Below are 25,096 nucleotides of genomic sequence, written 5' to 3'. Positions count from 1 at the left end.
GGAGAATCTAGTTCAGTGAATTCCACTTTGAAATTTATTTTCTGTCAAGTTGGATCTCATTTTAGTAACCTGACCCATTTCCAACATCTATAGGCTCTTTTGTATTTTATCACATCCCAATGGTATTTGCAAACGTTTCCCAATTACCATAATTGTGTTAAGTAACACCCAACACTCAGTCCAACCTCAGCCCAATGTACATCTTCTCCAAATCAAAACACCACTCCCTTCTTGTCATTACATTTTAGCTAATTTCCAATTCATGAATTATGTTCTAGTCCCTACATATTTGCATCAGTTTTGCAAGAAAAAATACTGTGAACTGCTACAGCAAACAAAAGCATGTTACACGTGTCTATCTTTCTTCTAAAGGACTGGAGCTCAGGACAGATTTCAGCTCACTACTCCTAAATTCATACCTCTTGGGTAGAAAAGTAGGGGGAAATCCAGAGAGGAGTAGGAGTGGCCCTGTCTTCTTGTTTAACCCTGGCATGATTCTTAAGGGGCAGGGCAATTCTTTGCTTTAGCCACTGACAAGAGCCAGCTTTGTTTCACATTGTTTCTCAGTTCCTTTGCCCGAGAAAGAAAATCAGTCACTGTAACTGCAGCCTCCCTGCTCATCCTTCTAAGAGGAATGGTGGAAGGAGGACATCTTTAGATTCAGCCTGAACGCACTTCCAAAAGAAATGAACTGTCCAGACACCCAACCCAGCACGAAGAGCTCAGGGAGTAGATAAAAGGGCTCAAAGAAGCTAGTGTGAGAGTTCTGCTTCTTAAACTCTCTCTCTCTCTCTCTTTCTCTCTCTCTCTCTCTCTCTCTCTCTCTCTCTCTCTCTCTCTCTCACACACACACACACACACACACACACACACACACACTTCACACTTTTCTTTCCTCTTTAGCAAGAGTCCCTGTTTTAAAAATCTAGGCTTCTCTGGATTCTGTTTTCAACCACTGGCTAAAAGACATTGGCCCAGGGGCTAGGACTTGGCTCCCTCAATGGACAAGCATTGCCTGGGGGCATCCCACAAGTGCCTGGAAGAGCCTAAAAGCCCCTGTATTGGCCATCACTGATGGGCTCTGAGCACATTACAGGAAAAGGAGATGTGGCTCCCTTGCAAGTAGGAACTCTTACAAGTTTCCTGCACAAGCTTCTCCTCCTGCCAGCCCAGACACACCAATCCCTTTGGCTCTCACATTTGTACTGCACATTTCTAAGTGACTACACTTCAGTCATCCTAGAAGGAATGGTTCCTACTAGAAGGAATGTGTTTCTTGGAGTTACAGGATCTGCTCAAACTGCCAGATTTAAAAAGTCAGGTCAAGTTTGTCTTTGTTCTTGTTTAGAGTTTGTATTCGTGCTTGAGGCTCAAGCCATTCACCTCGGGTCTGCCGTGAGGGAATGGAAAGCAAGGGTAGAGGGAATGAAGGTGGAAAAGAGTTGCTATTCATTCTCTTAGCACACACACAGCGCGGATGGAGAAGACAGATGCTTACTTTCATCTACAACACAAAGACAGGCGTGTGTCTCCAGAAGATGCTTCTGATTGCTAACCAGTCTCCCCAGGGAAGCCGAAACTCCCCAGGCTTCTATAACTGAGGACATTAAAGTATTCATGCAGCTCTGCATAGTCGTCTCCCTTCTGTTCTCCGCAGAGGCCAGCAGGGGCAGCTTCTGCCTGGACACAGCTTCCAGGGCATGAGGGAAGGCTGGGGCTCCCTTCCTGCTGTTCAGCAGGCATCCCTCTGAGGCTGCTTTCCACAGAATGGATTCTGAGCAATTTCTTCTAGAAATAAATAAACCACAAAGTGAATATATAGAGAGGTCATTGAAAAGATACCCCCCAACATGACACGTATGAGTTATAATCATCTGTCTTTCTTACCTGCACACATGCACAAGCTCAACACACACACACACACGTGTTCTTACCAGCACCAGTTCCTTAACCCTGAATTTCTCAACCTGTTACAGCTGTATTTCAATACTAATTACTTTATTGAAGCTACATGTGCCACACCTGGGTATTTCTAGACCCAATACGTCCCGGTCACTAGCCTAGCGAGGCAGCCTTCCCATCCTATTCTTTTTAACCCCCTACTGCATTTGACATTGTTTATTTCTTCCTTTTAGAAATGTTCTTTCTCCCTGGCATCTATGATTTCATTTCTCACTCTCCTCTTCCTCTTCTGAGACCCCTTCCTTCATCTTCAGCCAAATCTGCTCTTTTTCTCTATGCACAGTGGCTCTCCAAATTAAGGGGGTCCCCAAAGTTCTGCCCTCTGCATTCTCACACCCAACACTGTCTCTGAGTCACTTCATCCATATGTGGGCCTGCAACCACCATCTGTTCTCTGAAGATTCCCTAACTCTCATCCAAATCAGCCCAAGCTCTGCCCTGAGCTCTAGACCCAGCTGTCTAGGAATGATCTTAGACTCAGCTCATTTGGAAGGAAACCATCATGTCCCCTCCCCCACAAACTGCTCCTGCTCCTGCTCCTGCGCCTGCTTCTCCTGCTCCTGCTCTTGCTTCTCCTGCTCCTGCTTCCCCTAGTCTGGTTTATGGCACCCTGGAGATCAGAACCCCCAGAGGCTGATACTAAACTGCAATCACCCATCAAAAGCCTCAGCTTTCCTCCATCCCAACACCATGTCTTTTTCCTACTCCCACTTCACATTCTCCTGGCTCTAGGCTGCTTCTTACCTCTAGCTCAACTTCATCCCGCCACCTGCAGAGCAGCCTTTCAAACATAAAAGCTGGATCAGTCCACACTCAGCAAAAACCTTTTAGTTGCTCCCACCATCTACAGGGGAGGTGCACAGACTGGGATATGCAGGAGGATGTCAAGGAATTTGAATAAAACTGAATTAAAGTTTTTATACCAAGTTACATTCTTCTGGGGGAAAAATGTGATTTCACAGCATTCCCCACAGGAGACTGCGATGGCCCCAAACACTCTTTGTGATGTAGTCTTGGCCCTTCAGCTTCTTCTCCTGCCCTGCATCACACCAACTCAGCTCCACTTCTAAAGCCTAGGTGCCAGAGAGTCTCCATTTATCGATAATCTTCTCTGACCCAGCCTGGACTAACTTCTTCCCGGAATCTCAGCCACAACCCTAATAAAATGTCTGCTTCTGAACAAACTAGAAGTCCCTGGCCCATGGTCAAACCCAGATGTGACTCGGTTTAGTCTAATTCTAGACCATGATCCACCCCCACCACCAAACTACCTTTCCTCTTGTAGTTTCTGAATGCCAGGCAGAATTTCGTGCCTCCTCAGTTTTGGGGGGGATTTGGGGGGTTTTTTGTTTTGTTTTTGTACTGGGAATTGAACTCAGAACTTTGCGCTTGCCAGGCAGGCACTGTGCCACTGAGCTGTATCCCTGGCCCCATCCCCAGTTTTGTGTGTTACACCCATCTCACATTTTCTGGAGGGCCCTGAAAAGCTGCCTACTCATTCTGCCCTACTCAGGCCTGAAGTAAGTAGTCTGCTCCAAAGCCTTTCTCATGCCTCAGGGAGAGTCACTTCCATTCTGTGTGCTACAACATGTCCTGCATGCTCCCTACTGTCACATTCAGTGCTGGCTGGAACTTGTTTACTCTTCTGCCTTCTCTAAGCTCCGAAAAGTGAACTTCCATGAAGGAAGGGTCTGCGATGCACTCACTTTGGAACCTCATAACCCATGAAGATGTGCAGTATCTCAGGTCTAAAATGCAGGTGAAGCAATGGAGACCATGATATTTACTTGTGTGTGCGTGCACGCACACACACACATACACACACACACTTTTTCAACAGCCCGTTTCTAAAAGAACCTGAATTTCCAAAGTAGGGCCTTATGGCCAGCCAACAGTTGCGCTTATGGGACAATGGGACAGGACAGAACAGTGAAATCTGTTTAGTAAAATCAGGATGTGAAGTCAGCTGTCACATCTATACGAGCGCACCATAGGTGAGGGTTGTGCTAAAACAAGGAAATCAAAGAACAGGCACAAGCAGGGTGGCAGAAGAGATGCTTGTTGACAGCTCAATGCGAAGCTGACATCCTCTCGGCTTTATGCTCTAATGTAGGTCACTCACCCCACCATAGGTCTAAATGACAGAATCACAAAGAGCCACCAGCTTGGAAAGTAACAGCTACAAATGCACACCGAATCTCTCTCTGCCCTTGCAGCTGCTTCCAAGCTAGGAAATGCCAGCACCAGCTGGTGAAGTCCAGCAGCATGCAAACACAGGCTGGGAGACTGAAAGGGAGGGTGCAGGGGGCTGTGTAGATGTCCACAGTGAACAAATATCAAAAGTTAGGAATGGTGCATCCCTGCAGGCCTTGAGGAGTTGAGCCTGCAGAAAGATCACAGTGTCAGAAGCACAGACACAAGTTAGCATTCTCTCCTCACATGCTGTTTTATTCATTCCTTTTCTGTTGAAGAGACTAAACCTTCACACAAGTATGAACAAAAGGCAAAGTCATCAGTTTCAAAGGACTACGCCATCATTTGATGCACTCCAAGCCATTTGTGCAATATGGATTTTACAACTTAACTCTCTCAAGGAGCTAATTGTGACCCTTTGTGCTGTGTGTTCTTGTTCCCATTCTTGGTAAGACCAGCCACCTGTGCCTTTTAATCTTAAAACTATTTTGAGCTCCAAAAGTCCTCTGGGAAATGGAAATGTGCCTGAGATGGGTCCCTCAGCTGTTCCATTTTCATTCTGTCCTGCATGGGGGAGTCTGTAATTGTAATCAGTGCAAAAATGGGACTGAGATTAATGCATTGACATCAGGCTAGAGGACCAAAGAGAGCTAGAGATTGCAGCTGGGTCTTCCCAGGAGAACCATGGTGTTATGGTTGATGCATTGTGTCAACTTGGGGAGTATAGAGGTTTGGCTAAGTGACTCAGCAGGAAGCCAGGGTGCTTACTTTGTATACATCCTGAGCCTGTGGAAGAGGAAGGCATGGAGATTATGTGAGAGCTACACACCCTTTAGGTGGGGGTAGCCTGTTTACAAAGTAAGGCAGGGAAAAAAGCTGCTTGCTGCCATCCTCCCCCTCCCCCATTTGCTCTGGCTGTTTTCTGTTCGGCTGCCATTCCCCCCTTTGCTCTTGTTGCTTTGTTATCTTCTGCCTCGGAGCCAGCCAAGTATGGACTGAAACCTCCACAAACTGTAAGCTAAATAAACCTTCCCTTCCTGTGTTTTGGGCATTGGGTATTTTGTCTCAGCAATGAGAGAAAAGTAACCAAGACAGAATTTGGTACCAGAGGAGTGGGGTCGTTGCTGTGACTATATCTGACCATGTGGTTCAAGAGCCTTTGGAAATGGCTTGTGGGAAGTGTTCGGAAAGGTTCAGAGATATCGCCTGAAAGAGAAGTGCTAGAATGCCTTTGGCTGTTCTGTCTGGGAGATTCTGGTCAGAGCTCCGAAAACCAGAAGGCTATTAGAAATCCTGCAGGTAAAGACCAGGTTCAGGAGGTTTCTGCTGGGGAGAAGGACTCCACTGGCTTTTGGACTCCAGATGATGTGTGTTATGGCTTGGCAGAAAGCTTGTCTGCATTTTACTCATGTCCAGAGACCTTGCCTAAGACATAGATTAAGGGCGGCAGTGGACTGGTTAATCTGGCAAAAGAAATTTCAAGGCAGTCGAATGTTGGGGAAGTGGCATGGCTATTGTTGGGGGCTTTTAGCCAGATTTATATTGACAGTCAAGAGCAAAGAGCCCAGCAGGATGATTTAAAATGTGAGTTTGGCCAGAAAGAAAGCTCCAGTAAAGCTGTGGACTGCAAAGATAAGGCTGAGGAGATCTCTATTGCTGAGAAGGAACAAGAGAATGGAAAAGATGGCCTGAGGGCATCACAGGAAGCAGCAAGTCTCCACCCTTTGCAGCCTCAAAACTGTAAAGGTGAAAGACCTTGCCTTGAGAAGAAAGCTGCTGAGCACCATGTTCCAGAATGGCGGCAGTGGCTGCACCAGGTTCCAGAATGGCGGCAGCATAGAGAATTTGTTCCTTAGAATTGGATTCAGAGTGCCCAGTGATCCAGGCACTCGACCCCTGTGGCCAAGAGAGAGGAAAACTTGGCTACTGCTCCAGGTGGCAGCAGACCTTGGGATCATCTCCACGGCCCTGGCTTTAGGTGCATGGAGAATGCAAGAGTTCTGAGGTTCAAGAGGCTTCCACCCAGATTTCAGAAGGCCTGGGAAGCCAGGCAGTGTGCCCCTGAGGGGGCAGTATGTGAGGCTGTGAGTGTGAAGCAAAATGTGCCCTGGAGACCTCAGAAGTTTAGAAAAGCCAGGACCGTGGATCATCTGAGGAAAGCTGCAGGGAGGGAGCAAAGCAGGCCTAAGAGAGAAGTCGTGGAAGCTGTAACCACCAGAAGTGCCAGAGGGGTGGACTCATGCAAGCCCTTTGGAGCTTACAATGTGCCACAAGTTGCTTCAGATGCTGCATGTGGAATTACAGGACATAACATTAGCCCTGCTGGATTTTGGACTTGCTTTGGTCCCAATGCTCTGTGTCCCCCTATTTGTACCTTTTGGAATGGTACTGCTTATTTTGTGCCATTGAATGTTGGAAGTGTTTAACTTTTCATTTGTACAGGGGGTCACAGCTAAGAGTTTGCCTTCATCTCAGAGATTTGGGACTTGGACTCTTCAGCAATGCTGCAATTGTTAGGACTTTGGCAACTCTTGCAGATGGACTAAATGCCTTTTGCATAAAAGGATGTGCATGAGTCTTTGGGGGGTGAAATGTTATGGTTCTAATGTAATAGCATGTCTTTGTATCTGGAAACTGGTTTAAAGAAATGTATCTGGTTGCCAAGTGGACAAGGGGTGGAGTGTTATGATTGATACATTGTGTCAACTTGGGGAGTCTAGAGGTTTGGCTAAGTGACTCAGCAGGAGGCCAGGGTGCTTACTTTGTATACATCCTGAGCCTGTGGAAGAGGAGGGCATGGAGATTATGTGAGAGCTACATGCCCTGTGGGGGTAGCCTGTTTACAAAGTAAGGCAGGGAAAAAAGCTGCTTGCCGCCATTCCCTCACCCCCATTTACTCTGGCTGTTTGCTATTCGGCTGCCATTTCCCCCTTTGCTCTTGTTGCTTTGTTATCTTCTGCCTCGGAGCCAGCCAAGTATGGACTGAAACCTCCACAAACTGAAAGCTAAATAAACCTTTCCTTCCTTCATTTTGGGTGTTGGGTATTTTGTCTCGGCAACGAGAGAAAAGTAACCAAGACACATGGCCCTCCAGGAGAATGTAGGGAGAACATGCAGTGGAGTTGGCAGTCACTATCCAGGATCTGGACACACATCTTTCTTTTCCCTTATTAAAGATCTCTTAAGGGCAATTTTCCTAACATCTGCTTAGCAAATAACATTTATTCATAGTAAACTCATTCAATGTAAACAGTTTTTGAGCACCAGCTATTACGAGGTGCTATGATAAATAAAATTTGTAATAGTTATAAGAACTTAATAATGGTCATTAATACATGCCAGAAAAACTGACAAATGTCTTACATGAAGTGTTTGACTTAAGTTTTTCCACAACCTTATGAAGGCAGTGCCACAGTTCTCAGCATTTTATAGATGAGGAAACTGAAGTTCAGCAAAGTTAAGTGGCACAGCTATTGAAGTGGTACAGCAGGACCCAAATCTAGGTCCTTCTGATTTCAAAGACCATGTGCCTAAACAGTGCAGTCTACACTCTACACAACGAACAGATAAGTGGATAAAGAAAATGTGGTATACAGAAGAAGGATGAAATCTTTTCATTTGCATGAAAATGGATGAAACTCAAGACCATGGGGCTAACTGAAGCAGCCAGACTCAGGAAGTTAAATGTGGGATGTTTTCTCTTATATGAGCAACCTAAAATATAAATGGATGAATGAACAGAGCAAAAGATAGACAATGGAAAGTTAGAAGGCAGACTCCAGGAGATGGCAGACAGGATGGAGGGAGGGAAAAAGACAGGGAGAGAGGAATAAAGGGATGGAAAATGACCAATATATGTTATATGTAGACACCAATTTTCCAAGAGGAATACCACTATTGTGTATCACAAACATGCATGAACAAAAAATTATTTACAAAAAAGTAAAGCACCATCTACTGGCTCTCAGAGTCTGTATGAAATGCTAATGCTGACCTAGTCAGATCTCTCTTCCTGACTGGTGCTCCATCTCCCAAATGCTAGGCCAGAGACTGTGAGCTCACAGCTGATCCGGGGAACCATTCTTAGGCACTCCCTGGTGATTGACTTAAGTGGGTTTTCCAAAGGGAGCTTCCTGCCTCAAGATATGACCAACTCTGCATGTAATTCTTACTTCAGTCCCCAGCTGAAGTCACAAGCAGGCTGGGTCTTCTTCCCTTAGGCTTATCCTGCTTCCCTACCTTTCCTCTGAAAGCTCACACCAATAAGTCACTCTCACCAGAATCTGCATGCCAGGCTGTACTGTTGAGGACCTGAACTAAAGCAGCTGTTCCCGAGAATGATGCTAGCCCGTAAGAATGAGATGAGGGAGGGATCGCTCAGCAGCAATCAGCAGCACAGCCCTGTAACTCCTGGAGAAGTGGGTGAGACACAGATGGAAGAGGGTTAAGAGCTGCTACCACATCTCTGGCATTTGAGGAGCATGGGGTAAATATCTAGTGGGACTCCAGGATCAGGTAGATTTTGCTAAATACTGCTGATACACTAGGACGAGATGGCAGCCTCAGACCTATCACCAATTTGTAGTGGAGCTGCAAGTCCAAGCTTCTCTTTGACAGCATTTCAAAAAGACACTTGTCTCCAGCAGCTGGAGTCCAGGCTCACAAGCTACTTTAAGAGTGACAAAACTTCAAAGAAGGTCAGATTCACAGCCCGGGTAAGTCTCCTATCCCAAAGTCATGGTTTTCACAGGAAAGGAGGGCTCTCTGTGGCCCAGGAGGAGCTCTCTTGTAGGTGCTCCTGAGAGCCTTAAACCACCTTCTACACCTGGAGCCCCAGAAGGTAACACCTGCTAAGACCTGCCTCCATCTGCCCAGACTGTTGGTATGAGACCCTCATTTAGGTAAACTGGCAGCCTCCATGAATGGTGAAAGTGCCAGGGTTGTTAAGGAAGGGCAAAGGTCACACAGGAAAGGATCTGGACAACAGGTACTGGCAGAACTCAGAGATGCTTCCTGGAAGTGAGTCCTGAAGGTGATGGATCAGGAGTGCTTTAGTACCATACATGACTAGTCAAAAGGTAATTTGTCAATATTGACAAATCCCATAACTCAAGATTTAACACCTTCACAAAAGCCTCAGGAGAGAAGTCTAACATGCTGCTGTCAAGGCAGTTACTAATGCTGCCTCGACAAAGTGTGAAAGAAGGAAACAATGCTCAGAAGAGAGAAAAAGCTAAAATGAACCTACTAAGTCAGGGATTGGCAAACAAAAGCCCATGGCTCAAATCTGGGCCACTGATGGCTTTTGTACAGCCCACAAGCTACAGATGATTTTTACATCTTCAAGTGGTTAGGGGTGAAAAAAGAAAGAATATTTCATGACACATGAAAATTATATTAAATTCAGATTTTAGTGTTCAGAAGTAAAGGTTTCCTGGAACAGAACTGTACTCATTCATGCCTTATCTGTAGTGTTTGCACGCTACTGTGAGTCAAATTGTTACAACACAGACCACATTTTCCACAAACGCGAAAAGATTTCTCACCTGACCCTTTATGCAGAAATTTGCCAATCCCTGTTCTAAATAATTTCAAAATCACAGCAGCAGATTATGCTGGACAGACCCAAAAGCAAAGAACACCTACCTAGTTTGGTAACTTCATCGCTGAGACACAATACCCAACACCTATGACTTAAAGGAGGAAAGCCTTACTTCAGCTCTCAGTGTGTAGAGGTTTCAGATCACAGTAGGCCGGCTCTACGGCAGAAATGCATAGCAGAGAGGCATGGCAGAGGAGAGTTGCTCAAGGTGTGCAGACAGGAAGCAGAGAGCACGAAAGGAGAGAAGGAAGAGGGAGAGACTCCCTTCTAGGCCACGCCCCCACTGGCCCGCCCACACACTCCACCTCCCACATCACATTTAGCTACAAACTCATCAATGCAATAATCCACTGATGATTATCACTACCCCACAATCCCATCACCTCTCAAAAGTTCCACCTCTGAACTCACGAGGCCCTTGGGGAACATCTGTACAGTACTGACCTCTTATAATACAGTGGGAAGAAAAGTGCGAGTGAGAGGGATGCCAGCACCATAAGTTCAGGGGCCTCTCATCTACAGGACGGGGCTAATGTAGGAGAGGCTTCTGCAGAACTGGATCCCCTGCTAGCAATGGGGATAAAGAGAGCCCAAATGACAGCATTTAAGAAACAAAGTGGATGTAATTACTGTAATAGGAGACAAGGAAGCCTGACCCACAGGGACTTTTAAAATGCTAATAGAACACAGTATTTCTTCAGAGGACACAGATGGGTAGCTACCAAGAGCAATGCATATATATTTTTTCAAAGAATATTAAAAAAATACATGAGAGAAGGCTGAAGCCAGTCACCTGCATGGACGTCTAGATCCCTCCCTGGTTTCATGGTCTGTGAGCAGCACTGTTGCGGATATGGTCCATTCGCCCCTTGGCTCCAGTTTCCAACCATCTCCACCCTATTCTGGGCCCTACTTGCTGCATCAGTGGGTGCCTCTCTTGTCTCTGTCTGAAGTTTGAGTCCAGACAATGCAGAACAACAGTAGGTGAGTGGGGGGAAGGAGAGTGAGGCGAAGGCTTGGACTCCCCAGCGTTCTTTCCTTAGGGTGGCCTTGTGTTGGCTGTAGCTCTCAGCTGAAGATTACAGACTTCTCCAGCTAGCCCCCTTCAGACAACTCTCTCTCCCCCCAGATTCTAGTACTTCTCTTTTTCTCCCTTCAAAAACAATGGGGTTATTACAACACTGCTATGCTCCCTTTTATGGCTTCCTTCTTTACTGAACAGACCTTTATAAATCCCTTTATTAAGCTGTCCTTGCACAACCCACTTCAGAGAACTCTGTGTTCCCTGCTGGGACCTTGAATAATGCAAGTGCAATGCTTTGAGCAGTGAGAGAGTGCGCACTGCATACAACGGCGGAAGTACAAGAAAGAAGCGGAGAAGGCTGAAGCAGACAGCAGCAGTGGAGCCAGAGGACAGGGCTGGTAAATAAAACATCACAGAAGAGGAGCAACGCGACTGGGGAGCCACTGGTGCGCCCTTTGCACCCTTTCCTCCTTCTCAACATCTGTGATGACCAAAGGCTGCCCAGCATTAGGAATAACCAGCTTCAAATCCTTCACAGCAAGATGCGTTCTGCCTCTAAGGACCCAGCTGATCCTTCCATTCCAGAGTCGCAGAATACTGGTGACAAATGGCATGAGGTCGCCAACCAGCACAGCTGCTCCCTTCCCAGCTTGGAGATCAGCTGTCATTCTTTTCACCTCTTCCTCTGGCCAATTGCCCCTCTTGTCTCACCTTTCCTTAGAGGTCTCATTTCCTGATCATGTGTATTGAGATAGCCAAGGAATAGATGAACATACTGTGGATTTGGGGCATCCTCGGTAACACCAACCACAGCTCAGGTGCTGCTAGGTCTCCAGCATCCTGTGGGACACACCCTGTTGAATAATAGTAAATGGCCACATCTCTGTGAAGCAGGAAGGTCGGCAACCTCAGTGTTTGTCTCATACCCACGAAGTAAGTGTGAACCATAAGACAACAGATTTTTGCAGAGAAATGGGCGCCTCGGGCAGTCACCTGCTGCTCTAAGGCCTCATGTAACTTTCCCAAGGAGATCATCAATTGTTTGAGCTTTTCCAACCACTGGAGAGTCTCTGTAGTTCCCACAGGACCAAATCGGCAAGATCCATCAGGTGCCCTGAGCATGGCAGAAGCATAACTGGGGAAAACCTAGGCAATTTGCAGCTAAGACTGTGGTTTTGGCTCCGATACCAAAATATCTGTCCCTCTCCTCACTCTAATCTCTTCTCAGTCAAATAAGCATACAGTAAAGGACCTTGTGCTTTCTTCATTTTTTAATCAGGATGGAGACAAGGCAAGGATATAGAATTAAAGCTATTTAAAATGCAAAATACCATGAGTCCTAAGCATTACAACAACACTTTCATATTACTTCACTTCTGGTTTGATTAATTCTTCCTAACTTGGAAGCCTAGAGAAGGAATCAGTCTCTGTGGTTTTGGGGAGAGTAACAAGAGTAAAAATAAGTCAAGCAGAAGTTAAATTAGAAAGAAAAAAGTCAAATGGTGTTTCTTTTCTGGGAGAGGGAGAAAGAGGAAAAAGAGATAAGAACTCAGCAATAAGATGGAACCAGAGCTTACAAATACAAAGTTGTATAAATGGCTTCCTCACTGGGACTGGCGAGGACCCAGTAGGATGAAGAGAGAGTGGCTGCTCGGGCCTTAGGAACTGAGGGGCTAAAACCCAAAGGGTATCTTGATTACAGGGAGCCAAAGTAAAGAGAAGGTGGCCAGCTGTGGAGAAGGACATTCTTTAGTTACTATTTTGTGTATTGCCTGAGGCCTGACCAAGCCTTGATTGTTGGGTTCTGGAGGAAGTCTACCATAAGCATTGTAAGTCCCGGGGTCAATACTAGATGCTTTGCTGAGCTATAGGGGAAGGTAGATAACATGATGGCTAAGCCATCAAGTCCCATTCCTATGATAATTGAGTTGTATTGTTCTTGCTGAAACAGTTGATATCCTCCAATTCCTCAGCTGCCTCCAGGGGTTCCTTCTGAATAAAAGGTCACTGAATATGGAAATCAGGGGTCATTCCTAGAGGCTGCTAGCACCTGATCACAGAACTTTGGTTCTCTTGGTTTTCTTTTTTCTTACACATCTGTGGGCACTTAGTTCGGGAGACCTGTTCACCCTGGACAGAGTTGGATGAGTGATCCGACAGCCAGCTAAGTTTGCTCTACTAGTAAAAGTCAAGTTTTGAATGTGGATATGAAACATAACATCAAAAACAGGAGTTCTACTTCGGGTGGGAACTATAGTTGATCATGGTGCTTTGAACCAACCCTTCTATTGAAAACAGCTAGAAAAGATGAAAAAATATTAGAAATATCTCTTTGAAGCAAATAGAGATATGCAAACTTTGGAGGAATTTGTGGGCTTAGGAGCAAGATCCAGGAGATGAAGTAAAACCAGAAAGATGAAAATTCAGGAGCATTCTCTCCTGAAGACAACTGCCTGAAAGTTATAGATGAGAACCAAATAAGCTACATACAGCTTGTGGCTAGATGAATGAAATCTAGAGCTCAGAACTGTCACAGAAGGGATAGTTTGGGAAACACTACAAGCATTTAATTGGGATCCAAAAAGAACCACACCCTAGAAGTAAGGGGGTAGCAGGAGTTGAAATCCAGTTGCATAATCTCTCAGAACTGATTTAACTCTGGTGACCTAGTGTTGCTAGTACCAGACTAACCACCTTCCAGATGCAAAGGAAATATTCTCTAGAAGCAGATGATCCTATGAAATCCTCAAATTAACTGTTCTGTTTTTCATGTGGAATACACAGTACTCAATGAAAAATGTCAGCCAAGAAGATCTGATCAATATACAAGTAAAAGTAGATAATAGGAAAAGACCCATGGAGCATCTAGTTAATAGGATTATCATCTACAGACTTCAAAATAATTAACATTTTTAAAGACTTAAAACACAAGGTGGGGAATTTTGACAAACTGTGGCCTACATAGAAAACCAGATACATTAAAAGAGATACTTACTTAGCAAACTGCAAGATACATATGTCAGAAGAAAACCTGCTATTCAATAGGATGAAACAAATGGATGGAAACACAGAAAAAAAGTCTAAGAAATGTGGGAGAAAAGTAAAAATGTTTAAAATATGTGTAATTCAAGCTCCAGAAGGAGAAGACAGCAAGAATAGAGAAGTAATATATGAAGAGATGATGGCTAGGATCGACCCCAAACTTACAAAAAACGTCACACCACATATTGAAAAAGCATTCCATTCAAACCCAAACAAATAAATACAAAGGTAACTACATTTAATCATATCATTATACAATTGCTGAGAAGTAAAGACAAGGCACTTTAAAAGAACCAAAAAAAAGGGACCATGTTTTCAAAGGAACAAAAACAAGACCTGTTTTCTCAACAAAATACAGAAAGCTGGATAATGAAATGCTATTTTCTGGATGCTGAAAGAAAACAATTGCCAACATACAACTTTATAGCTAGTAAAATAAGTATATCATTTTAAAATTCTGGGTGGAGGGAACATTTTAAAACAAACAAAGACCAAAATAATTCATTGCCAGCCATCCTGGCACTATACCACAGGATATTCCTCAGGTGGAAGGGAAATTACCACAATTACAAGAGAGGACACCCAGGATAAAGTGAAGAGCAACAGATAGGGTAAATTGAAATTGATAGGTTTTTCCAGCACAGAGAGAAGTAAAGGAGAATAAAATGCCGTTATTGTGGGTGCAGAGAAAGCCACAGGAAAGAGGAAAACGTGGCTTCTAAGGATCTTTCCTGGGGTCCAAGGTTAAATAGCCCCAGGCTAGAGGTGGGGTTTAGGAGGCAGACCACCTGACATGGCAGACCAGGATTGGGTGGGAGCATGGGAAAAGGGAACAGGATATTACAAAAAGGGAAGTAAGAAGTTGTAATTTGACTCAGCAGAAGGAGGGTGGGGCTTGGCCCATGGCCTCTAGTGTCCAGCACCATATTGGTTGGATGCCATAGTGACTTAGCACCATACCACGGACCTCCAGTGCCATATTGGCTAGGTGCCATAGCAACTCAGCGGGAATTACAGTGGGTCAAGAAACCAACCAGAAATGAATATTGACTCATGCAACAATAATAATTTATTTGTGGGCTTAAAATGCACAGAATTGAAAATGATAGTAATGATAGCAATAAGCTGGAGAGGGACAGAAATAAAAATAATTCATACTCTAAGGTTCTTGCATATTCCAGGAAATGATAAAAACTGGTTAGTACTAATACAGATACATTTTACTAAGTCAGGGATACATTTTATGATGTCTACTGTAATCAGTAAAGGAATGCCTAACTGACAAATAAGTCTTTTTAATAATAAAAAGAAATAATTCACAAATATACAAAGTAAAACAGGGAAAATAAAGACGACTGTCAAGAAAATGGGGTGGCCCCTCTAAAACCACACACTCCAGCAGCAACAGAACCAAGTACATAGTTCAGAGAGAGTAATTTGGAGCTGCAGGGCTGAGTTATTAATTGAGAGGAAGCATAGTAGGAGGAAAGTGGGTCAGAATCTAGGGAGAGGGGTGGGGATAAAGGTGAAAAGCAGAACTGGGGATCAGGGCTGTGTTCCCCAAAATGTTTGGCCAGTGAGTTGGGCGAGGTGAGCGAGGCTGGCTAAAAGGTCCCAAGAGAGCTGACAAAGTGCAGTGGGAAGGGAATCCTTCACTCACCCCAATCAGCAGCTACCATCATGTGACACTGTGGTGACAGTGACATACTCTTCATCGTTTACAGAGCTTTCACGTGAAATGCCACCTGTTCATCACAACTTTGTGATACACAGCAAGCAGAATTATTACCTTCATTCTACACATGAGAAAGGGAGACCTGAAAAATTAAGTAACAACCCTCAAATCATATGCTCCGCACAGAATGAGAAGGTAAACCTTCCAGGTCCCCAACCGCAACTCTTTCAGCCACACATCCTCTGAAGCTACAGTAACAGAGCATGCACAGCCTCCTGGCCTAGCCAAGTATCTGCTACTCTTACACTTTGAAGTGTTTACTTCCCATCCTGCAGAAGAGCTGGGCTATGCAGCGCTACCAAATAGGTGTGAAAAATAAATGGGTTCCTCTCCTGCAAGGCCTAGCGGAGAGTAAACATCGCCTACACTGCATCCAATTCATGGTAACAAAAATCACACTCTCGGAGCAGTAGCTTAAGGGACAGGCGGGAACTAGTAACTGTAGAGACAGCAAGACAGATAGGAGGCAGGTACAGCCTTCTAGGAGTTCCGAGGCCCGAAGAGGGACAAGGGAAGAACACAAGCATACTACATGCAGGACAAACACCATGCAAAGGCAGAGGGAGCAGTGGGGAGACCACACTTGGGTCTCCTGAAAGGAAAATGACGCGAAAGCACCAGGGCGACAGGGATGGAGCTACTGGTGCCTGAGATGCGCAGCCACACCCATTACCTTTCTGGCCAGTGCGACCAGCCCGAAGGCTGTTGCACAGATAATCCCCACCGCTGCGGCCACAGCTCCAAGCAATAGAATCTGGAACCAGGTGCTGGTCTCACCCACTAGAAGGAGGACAAAAGAGAGGTGAATGATGGGGGCTGGAAGTAAAGCTGCCTTCCCCAGTGAAGCCTCAGCTTCAAGACAGAGGTAGGGCCTTGCCGGGCCTTTCCTCTAACCACAAGACCGACAGATTTAAGCCCAACTCTCCGGAAAGTAGAGCATCCTCCCGGCCTGTCACAAAACTTGTGACTGATCTCCTAGGTAGAGGCATAAGGTAGGTATTTGAGCAAGAGCAGATCATTCTTAACACTCCTTCCCTCTATGCAACAAAATCATTTTCAGTGAACACCTAACACCGTCCAGAAGGAAACACAGAAAGTGAACATTTTCCTATATACATATATCCATACCAGTAGAAATAGTTCACTTAGAAATTAAAATGAAATTAATACTAAGCTACAAAATGAAAAGGCGTCTACCTTTTTACCTTAACACTGTGACAGTGATTTTCAGCTAGGCTGTGGAAACCTGGAAGGAGTGAGCCTCCCGAACCTTATGCTTTGGTGTATTCCCAGCACCTGGCACATAGTAGATGCTCAATAAATATTTACAGTATGAATGAAAACATGAACAAGTGAGTTTCTTGAAAACATACAATGTAACTGGAAGGAAGAAAAGGCAAGAGAGGAGTTTTGAAGACAGACATACTTGCTTCAAGGAGAATATGAGGGAAACGAGATAATAGCCCCATACACACCATGCAGAGGACAGAAGGGTTTCCAGGCCACTTCCTCCCTTCCTTAGCTCCTCCCTAGTGTCGTGGGTAGGACTCAGGGGTCTAGGCAGCACACAGACAGTGCTTGCAATATCCAACCCCCTACACCATGCTCCGCTGACTCTGAGGACACGGGCACCATGGGCCAGGCCAGCCCCTGGTGGCCACCGCTATGGAGTCCTTTGGGAAGAAAGGGCAGGGGAGAGGCGAAGTGGTCACACCTGGGGCTCAGCGGGGCCACAACAGCTCCCTACAGAACCAGAGACAGGAGGAGGCCAGAGCGAGGGCGGGAGACAGGACCAGGACAGGATTCTCCTACAACTTGAGGACAATTGCAAAGGGAAGATAAAACTGTGATGAAATTTTTTAAAAGGATTATGATGATGGGTTTGGTTTTAGGTTTAAGGATAAATTAGGGATACTTGGGACCACAGAGGTATTTAAGATATTAAATAAGTGGATCAGGTTCACTTGGAAATTTTGGTTTGAAATAACAGCACCCATTCCTCTCATCCTAGTTGTAGTCACAGAAGAAAGACTTCAAGGTCTTTGAAACAGGAGCAGTCCTTAGATAAGCACCACCACAAGTGCTCGCACCTATTAACGAGGTTAGCTTAAGGTTAAGTTCAAGTTTAGGTTAAGTTCAAGTTTAGAAACTGCTTAGCTATTATAGTCAGTAGGGACTTGGACTAAGGTTTGAGATAGAAAAGCCAGCGTTAGCCAGGAACGGTGGTGTGCATCTGTATTCTCAGTACTCTGAGAGGCTGAGGCAAGAAGATTGAAAGTTTGAGCCCAGCTTGGGCAACTTAGCAACTTAGGGAGACCTTGTCTCAAAATAAAACGTAAAAAAGGCCTGGGAGTGTAGCTCAAGCATGAAGACCTTGGGTTCAATGCCCAAAAACTGCAAGAATAAAAATAAAGAAGAAGATAGGGTTGGAGTTATTGCACATAGTAAAAGGACAACGAGATTTCACAGTAGCAACTGACCCCTGGAGAAACCGGAAGAGACAGGAAGTGGTCAGTGGTGTTTCCCAGGGTCCACAGTGGCAAAAAGAGAGGAAACCTACAGGCCTTGGGCAAGCGTTGGTTCCAGCAGAGCGTCTTCTGAGCTGTCTCCCCAGAAGGAACTGACTGCGGAACTCAGGGAAGAAACCCGTGCCCTTCATCTCCTTGTTTCCACAGCTGTGCCCCTGAGGCCAGGGAGGAGCTTGTCAGCAGCGTCCGCCCTGGATGTCTGGCTCAAAAACCAGCAAACAGACACAGCTCCCCTCTGTTCTGTTCTGCGCTTCCTGGGGCTTCCCTCTCATGGGTACTTCTGCCTGGACTCCCTCCTGCTGTGATCCCACAGTCTGGTGACAGGCCACCACATTTCATAGATGTAAAAACTAGGGAAAAGCTAAATAATTTGCCCACATTACACACAAAAACAGTCAGCCCCAGGCAGTGTGAATCCAGAGACTGGATCTGAACTGCTTACTGCATTTGGCTTACATCAGAGCCAGCCAAGCAGTAACATTTGAAAAGAGACTTTGAGTAGGTAACCTTTTAGCTGCTCAATGTACACAAATTTTGAAAACTCATAAAACTTCATCGCTAACACAACCTGATGGCAGTAAGTAGAAATTCTGAGTGTGGTGTTTCATCACTAAAAATACCCATGTTGAAATCAGCTCATTCACTCTGAGCAACTCCAAGTCTGAGCTTCCACCTCCACCAGGCAAATGGGAATCGTATTCAGGCAACACTTACACGGTGCTCACCCTGACCCAGGCACTGTTCTAAAGACATATGTGTAGAGGGCAATTTAGTCTTACACCAGCATCTCCTAAGGTCTTACCTCTACCCTCAGTGCTCTAATGAGGAGACTGACTCACGGAGGAGCTAGGTTATCTTGTCTGAGTCAACAGCAGAGCATGATGTGCACCCAGGCTGTCTGGCTCTTCACCAATCTGCCACACTGTCACTTGGATCTGATATATAATCCTTTCCCAGTATCTGGAGATTCGGTTTAAGCATCCAGATAGATAACAACTATGGGGGCATCCTGGAAATTTTGAAATACCACACAAATATCAACTACTGTCCATGTACTGAGGATGGGCTGCGCTTTGTTTTTAACCAGCTCTAATATTTGTAAACATAAGGACTAATTCTAATTTTCACTACTGATACTAAGACGACAGATGAACACCCTTCGTATATGACCTCATCTTCAAAGCTTCCTTGTTGATATACGCTGTGCCTCTGATGGAAGCACAGCATTACTAGGTCCTGCTTTGGGAATATGTCACATCCAAGCTCTGTTCCTGGAGACTGAATTCATTGGTCTGGGTGCTCCCTGGTATCAATAGTCCTTATTTTTTTCCTTTATTTTTTTCAAATTTTTTTATTGGTACGTGTTGGTGGTACATAATGTTTTCATTCCTTATGTGGTGCTGACACATGTACATAGCACATCTTAACTCCCTTTTCCATCCCTTTTCCCTCCCTTTAATCCTCTTCTCCCTTTGAGAAAGATCTATCTCCCTACTTCTTATTATCTATCTTTTATTTTGCACTTCATTTATAATATTCCTGTTCAGTGTTACCTCTGCTCCACCACGGCTAAAAGCTCCTCAGGGAGGTCCAGTGTGCTCGGAGATGCGGAAGTCCTACTCCCAAGCGAGCCTTCATGGTGTTTTCCGTGTTAGAGAAAGAAGTTCCTCAGCTACCCTGCTCCAGTGCACGTACCTGAGCTTCCTCGGACCTCCAGGAAGATTCTCCCCCTGTAAATCCCATCCGGGTAGGTGTGGTAGATGCAGAAGTACTCCCCTGTGTCGTTCATAGTCAGTGAGTGGAAGGTGAGGCCTGCACTGGGGCCTGGGGACACCCGCCCGCTGCAGACTGGGTTGATGTACCACCCAAAGTCAGGGTGATAAATGGCCAAGAGCTGGTCTTGTTGCTCCCAGTTGACCTGGGTCACATTAGCCGTCGTGGAGGAGAAGTAACACTGTAAGACGACAGAGCCACCTTCCTTTGCCAGGATGTTCCCCTGTGTTACTATTGTACCTTCCACAGACTCTAGGGAGAGGAAAAAAAGAGATGATGAGATGAGATCAGGTCAACCACCGCTTTCAATCTTCCCATAGAAATTCCAGTGTGTTCCAAGGCCAGTTGGTTTCACGAACCATAATTCCTCCAGTACCTCTTATCCTCTCCATAGAGACTGCTCTTGTTTCCTGTTCCCCCAATTTCTAGAGAACCTTCTCTCCACGGCTACCATTCAAGCCTCCGGGCCCAGCCCAAGGCCCCTTTCCGGTCTTGAGGCCTTCTCCACGCTGCTCCGCTCTCTCCAGCCCACTCCTTTCCTCTGTCACCTCTGCTTCCACTCCCCCATCAGGCTCCCACTTCCAGGCTCCTCAAAGCTGCACTTCCTCCCCAGAATCTTTTAGGACCTCAGGCTGTCACGACCACCCTCTGCCTTTCACACTCATGGCCCTTACTGTGCGACTCTCACCCTCTTGGGGCGTTCTGTTGAATCACCTCATAACTGGCTCATTATTATTTGCATGTGTTTCTTTTGTCCTCCTACTTAGAATGCATGCAAGTACATGTACATGAACTATGTACATGCTATGTACATGTGTCAGCTCCACATAAGGAATGTAAACATTATGTACTACAAACATGTACAATGAATTCTGCCAGCACCATCTCTTCTAGTGTGAGATCTTCCAACACCCTCATGCTGTCCTGGGTGTCTCAGCCTTTGCAATAAAACGTGGCTGTCTGGTTGGCTGCCACTTGGTGTGTCTTCAGGAAAGCCAAGAAATTCCAGGGAAAGTAGATCTGGCAAGAAACTCTGCTTGTCCCAGGGAAAACCAACCTCTTCAGTTGCCTACCTTTCCCCAGCTCCCCGGGTCCCTCTCCACCCCAGCAGGTTCAGAGGACAACAATCCAATGAATTTCTACTACAGCTTTCAAGAATTCAAGTCCCCCTCCCTCAGAAATCCTTGTCTCTGATTTTTAGTAAAGAAGAAATAAATCTAATAAAAATTCAGTCTACAGTGGTTAGACCCTACAGAATCTGTGAAAGAGACATTTTTGATCAACAGAGAAATACCTACATTGTTTGGTTGGAAGGTTCCTCAGAAAAGGAAAAGTAGACAGCGCAGGAGTGAGCTTCTAAAGGCTAACTTCTGAGGCCTCTTTCTTGGTTCCCTTTCCTTCACTTGCCACCTTTCTTTCTGGCCATTCAGAATCCCCCACCTGAAGATCCACAAATTCCTGCATCTTCCATCCAAACAGAGCTTCACCTCTGTCTCAGAGATGCCCCTTCTCACGTAAGGGTACACAGGACCACAGACCTGTGCTTCCATCCCTCAAACCGAAGCAGTGTGAACTTTAGACCCTCCCTCCCGGGGCACCCGGCCTCAGTGCCGAGATCAGTGTTATTCTTTCTCCCTCCTGCTCTGCAAGGTGTTCAGGCCTTACCTGAGGTGAGACGGGCAGCCTGCCTCAGGCTGTGAGCCCAGATCAGGAACAAACACCAGCGCATGCTTCTGCCCAAGGCGCTGACAGGAAGACACGCGGCCTCCGCTATGACTGAAACTGGCCAACAGCAGCTGGCAAGGTGAAACTAAGCCGGGGACAGAAGAGGGTCTCGGAAAAACTGAGTTCAGCAAAAGCAGTGTCAAAACCAGGTAAAACTCTCAACAAGTAAACAAAGTGCACAGAATGAACCACAAGAAAGACTGTGAAGGAGATGCACTTTCAAATAAACCAAAACATCTGGGTAGAAGTATACTAGACTTGGTTGACTATAAAGTAAACTATCCTTTTTAAATTCTATCTTCATGCACTTAAAAAAACCAGCCTTATAATAAAGGGTTCAAAGGCATCTGTTGCCGATGAGGAACTGCTTGTTGAGTGGGTTCCCCTAACTCCACCCTGTGCTGAGGAAAGTACAGCAATAAGAGGAACTGGTAAGAGTGGCACTTGGAAGGCCAGACACTGCCTTTGAAATCTAACAACTGGGGACAACACATGGGTGAGAGAAAGGTCTTTGACAAACAGAGCAACTTTCTTTGAATGAAGTCCGCTCCTCAAATCCTACTTTTGTCTTGTTTATCTGGATTGAGACTTCACTGGATCCTGGCCTGGTTCCTCTGAGGAAGTGGAATCAGAAGAGGTGAGAAGATTGAGCTATCCTCTACACAGTGAGCCCGGCAAAGTTGGAAATGCGGAGAGGAGGGAGCCCCATGGCCCGGCCTGGAGCCTGGAAGGAGATCGGTCGATGCTCATCTGGGGCACCCAGTTCATCACGAGGTCCTACAGTTGACAGATCCCTCCTTCCTTCCCCTCTTCCTCGCACCCAACTTCCTCCATTCACTTAAGTCCCTGAGTGCTGACAGAACACCAGACTCCATGCCGTACTCTGAAGAATCACAGCTTTGCCTTAGAAGAGTTTTCATGACTGTGCTCTCTTGGGAGGCCATTTCAGAGGAGAGTTTGGAGCAGCCACATTCACCTGCCTCCTAGGCTCTCACCACCGCTACCTGGACATGCTCCCAGGTCAGTGCCTTGCATGTCTGCATCTTCGCGAGGGGGAATATCGCAAGCCTGGTGTCCTGCCCCCTCCATCCCAGACAGACTCCCTGCGCACTTCCTTCCATCAAGGCTTCTTCTCTGCAGGGTGCTCTATCTCAGGCGCTGGGTTCTGCCCACTCTCAACTCTACACCATGACCCACGTGCCACCCACACCCCGCCTCCAGTCCTCCAGACAATGAATGTATTTGCCAGCTTCTCTGCACCTACCCAAAGTCAGCCTGCCCTTCAAAACTCACATCGAGAGACCTCTCCACAAACTTTCCTGTAGCCACAGTGCCTTCAGCTGAAAGAGCAACTGCACCTAACACTATCCAAAGGATGGCACTGAGGTTGAATGGGAGGGGTGAGGCCAAAATTGGCTGCCAAAGCAGAGCTGTGAGGTGGAAGAGCCAGGAGCAGCTGGTGGGACCACAGCACATGGAAAGGTGGATGTTTGCATTTGCTCTGTGAAAATTGACAGCCTATATGTTTCTATAGTGGGGTGGGTGGGAGCAAAAGAAATGCAGCTTCCCTTATGTAATGAGAAATCCGAAGAAACTTAACAGCTGGTTAAAAAAAGAAGTTAAAGACTTTTTCTTTTTATTTCTAAACAACCAGTCCCAAGAAGAACATGGCAAGTGCATTCTGAGCAACGGTGTTCTTCAGAGACATTCAAGGGAAACAAGGCACTATACAGTAATACTGGGACCCAAATCATCCTGTGCTGGTGACCAAAGGAAAACTACTCAACTGCCTCGAGCCTCAGTTTCCTCATCTGTGTCTGAGAGTTACAGAACCTCCCACAGTGGGCTGTTGTGAAGATTTGATGAACTAGAGTTTAGCGAGGTGTTTAGTACAGTGCCTGGAATACAGTAAAGTCCAACACATCGATTATAGTATTGATAACCATATTAATGAAGGAACTGAAAAGAAAATCAGAGGAGGCGATCTCTCTCTATGTAATGTACTTTACCAAGAGGGAAGCCATCGTCTCTGGACTCCAAGGCCAGCGCTCTGGAGGACCTCTTCATTCTGTCACATGGGTCTGAGGTAAAAACATGAGGACACAGGTGAGCGGCTACTGGGCCCACTAGACCCAGCTGCCTTGGTGGAAATTAAGAGACATAAGAGTCTTCCAGGGAACCTTCCACAAGCCCCTCTGTGTGGCTCTCTCCCACATGGAGCCTCACTGGTCCTGCCACCCACAGCAATGGCCACTGCCAGCTCCAGGAAGCAGTCCTGGTCTGAGCCCTCCAGGTCTACTCTGTTTGGGGCCAGTTGGCAGCATGTGTGGTAGAGTATGAGCTTCTCAGTTCAGTCTTGTGCTAATCTCTCTGGATGCTCTAAAATGAGCCAACGTACTTCTTTTTCTCCCCTGACTTCGGGGGCGAGGGTTGGACGGGGCTGGTCAGCCTTGGTGTGTGGAGGTGCGGATCTTCACACTTGTCTGAAGAAAGGGAAGAAGTGAGTGCCTTCAGAACACTCCGCCAGCACATCCTTTCACAGCCCAGCCTTCCCCTGGCCTGCTGAGAGCCCTGCAGGAACCCTCAGCCAGTTCCTGAGGCCCAGGCCTGACCCATCCCTGAGCTGGGCCTGCAGCTCTGGGAGAAGAGGGCTGGGAGATGCCACACTTTCCCCAAGGCCTGGGGCTTGTGCCCAGGAAAAACCCAGGGTTCTCTCAGGGCACAGACTGATCTCTCAGCAGCATCCTTGGACTTCAGCCCCTCTACAGTCTCTTCTTCAGTCAGAAGTAGTAGAAGGAGCCCCAGAATCCTCACAACGTGTGTCCCTCCTGTCCTTGCCTCTAACCCAACATCCTGCATCTGCGGCGGGCAGTGACCCGTTCGGGTAGCCCTCCCACGCTCTGCCCCGCACACCAGCGCCCCCTGGTGGCAGACTTTGTTGTGGCTGAAGGCGGCAAGAAGGCCAGCTCCTGCTCTCTACACAGCTCTGCGGGAGTCCGGAAGACAAATACTGCCGGAAAGAATGTGCCGTGTTGCCTCCCCCTCATCTACCTCACAATCATTGCAAAACCGCGCAGGGCGGCGATATCTGAGCAATGGGGTGGTTATTGGAAAGGCACTCGGAGAGAGAGCTGCTTCAAAAATCCAACTCAACCCAAAAAGATCTGTGATCTAAGGCTCATTAATAAATAAGTCTGTGCACCCCGGGGGTTATGGCTGACCTTGGCTTACACTGAATGTGAATGAGTCTAATTCGGGGGTGGGATCACTGACTTCTGTTGGTCCAAATTCTGTTTAGCGAGTGACTCTGAGGATTCCCGTCATCCCCAAAGGCTGCCAAAAAGTTCCGTAGATTCTGGAAGATTTCCTTTGCCTTCTTAGCTGTAAAAACAGAACAGAAAACCCCCAGGGTGGGTTGGAATGCAGACTCAGAAGAAAAACCTCTGGGAAAAGGCAGCCGATGCTGTCTCCTCGGTTTAGGCCTCTCTTCAGCCTCTCTCACAGATCCCCCA

At 46.3% G+C, this 25,096-nt stretch overlaps 1 protein-coding gene across 1 annotated transcript; it reads right to left on the bottom strand.

Annotated features, from left to right (window-relative positions):
• Positions 1-852: 852 nt before the first annotated feature.
• Tigit (T cell immunoreceptor with Ig and ITIM domains) lies at positions 853-23,601 on the bottom strand. Its single transcript, XM_005386413.2, has 5 exons — positions 23,594-23,601; positions 21,525-21,604; positions 19,782-20,111; positions 16,232-16,338; positions 853-1,788 (listed from the first exon to the last, which is right to left on the bottom strand). Exons 2-5 carry the CDS (start codon positions 21,586-21,588, stop codon positions 1,552-1,554), a joined length of 738 nt encoding a protein of 245 aa, XP_005386470.1. The 5' UTR covers positions 21,589-21,604; positions 23,594-23,601; the 3' UTR covers positions 853-1,551.
• Between the last annotated feature and the right edge of the window lie 1,495 nt (positions 23,602-25,096).

The sequence above is a fragment of the Chinchilla lanigera genome, unplaced genomic scaffold, assembly GCF_000276665.1.
Source record: "Chinchilla lanigera isolate Chin_1 unplaced genomic scaffold, ChiLan1.0 scaffold00026, whole genome shotgun sequence".
NCBI lineage: Eukaryota > Metazoa > Chordata > Mammalia > Rodentia > Chinchillidae > Chinchilla > Chinchilla lanigera.
This window is presented reverse-complemented; position numbering and strand designations above follow the sequence as displayed.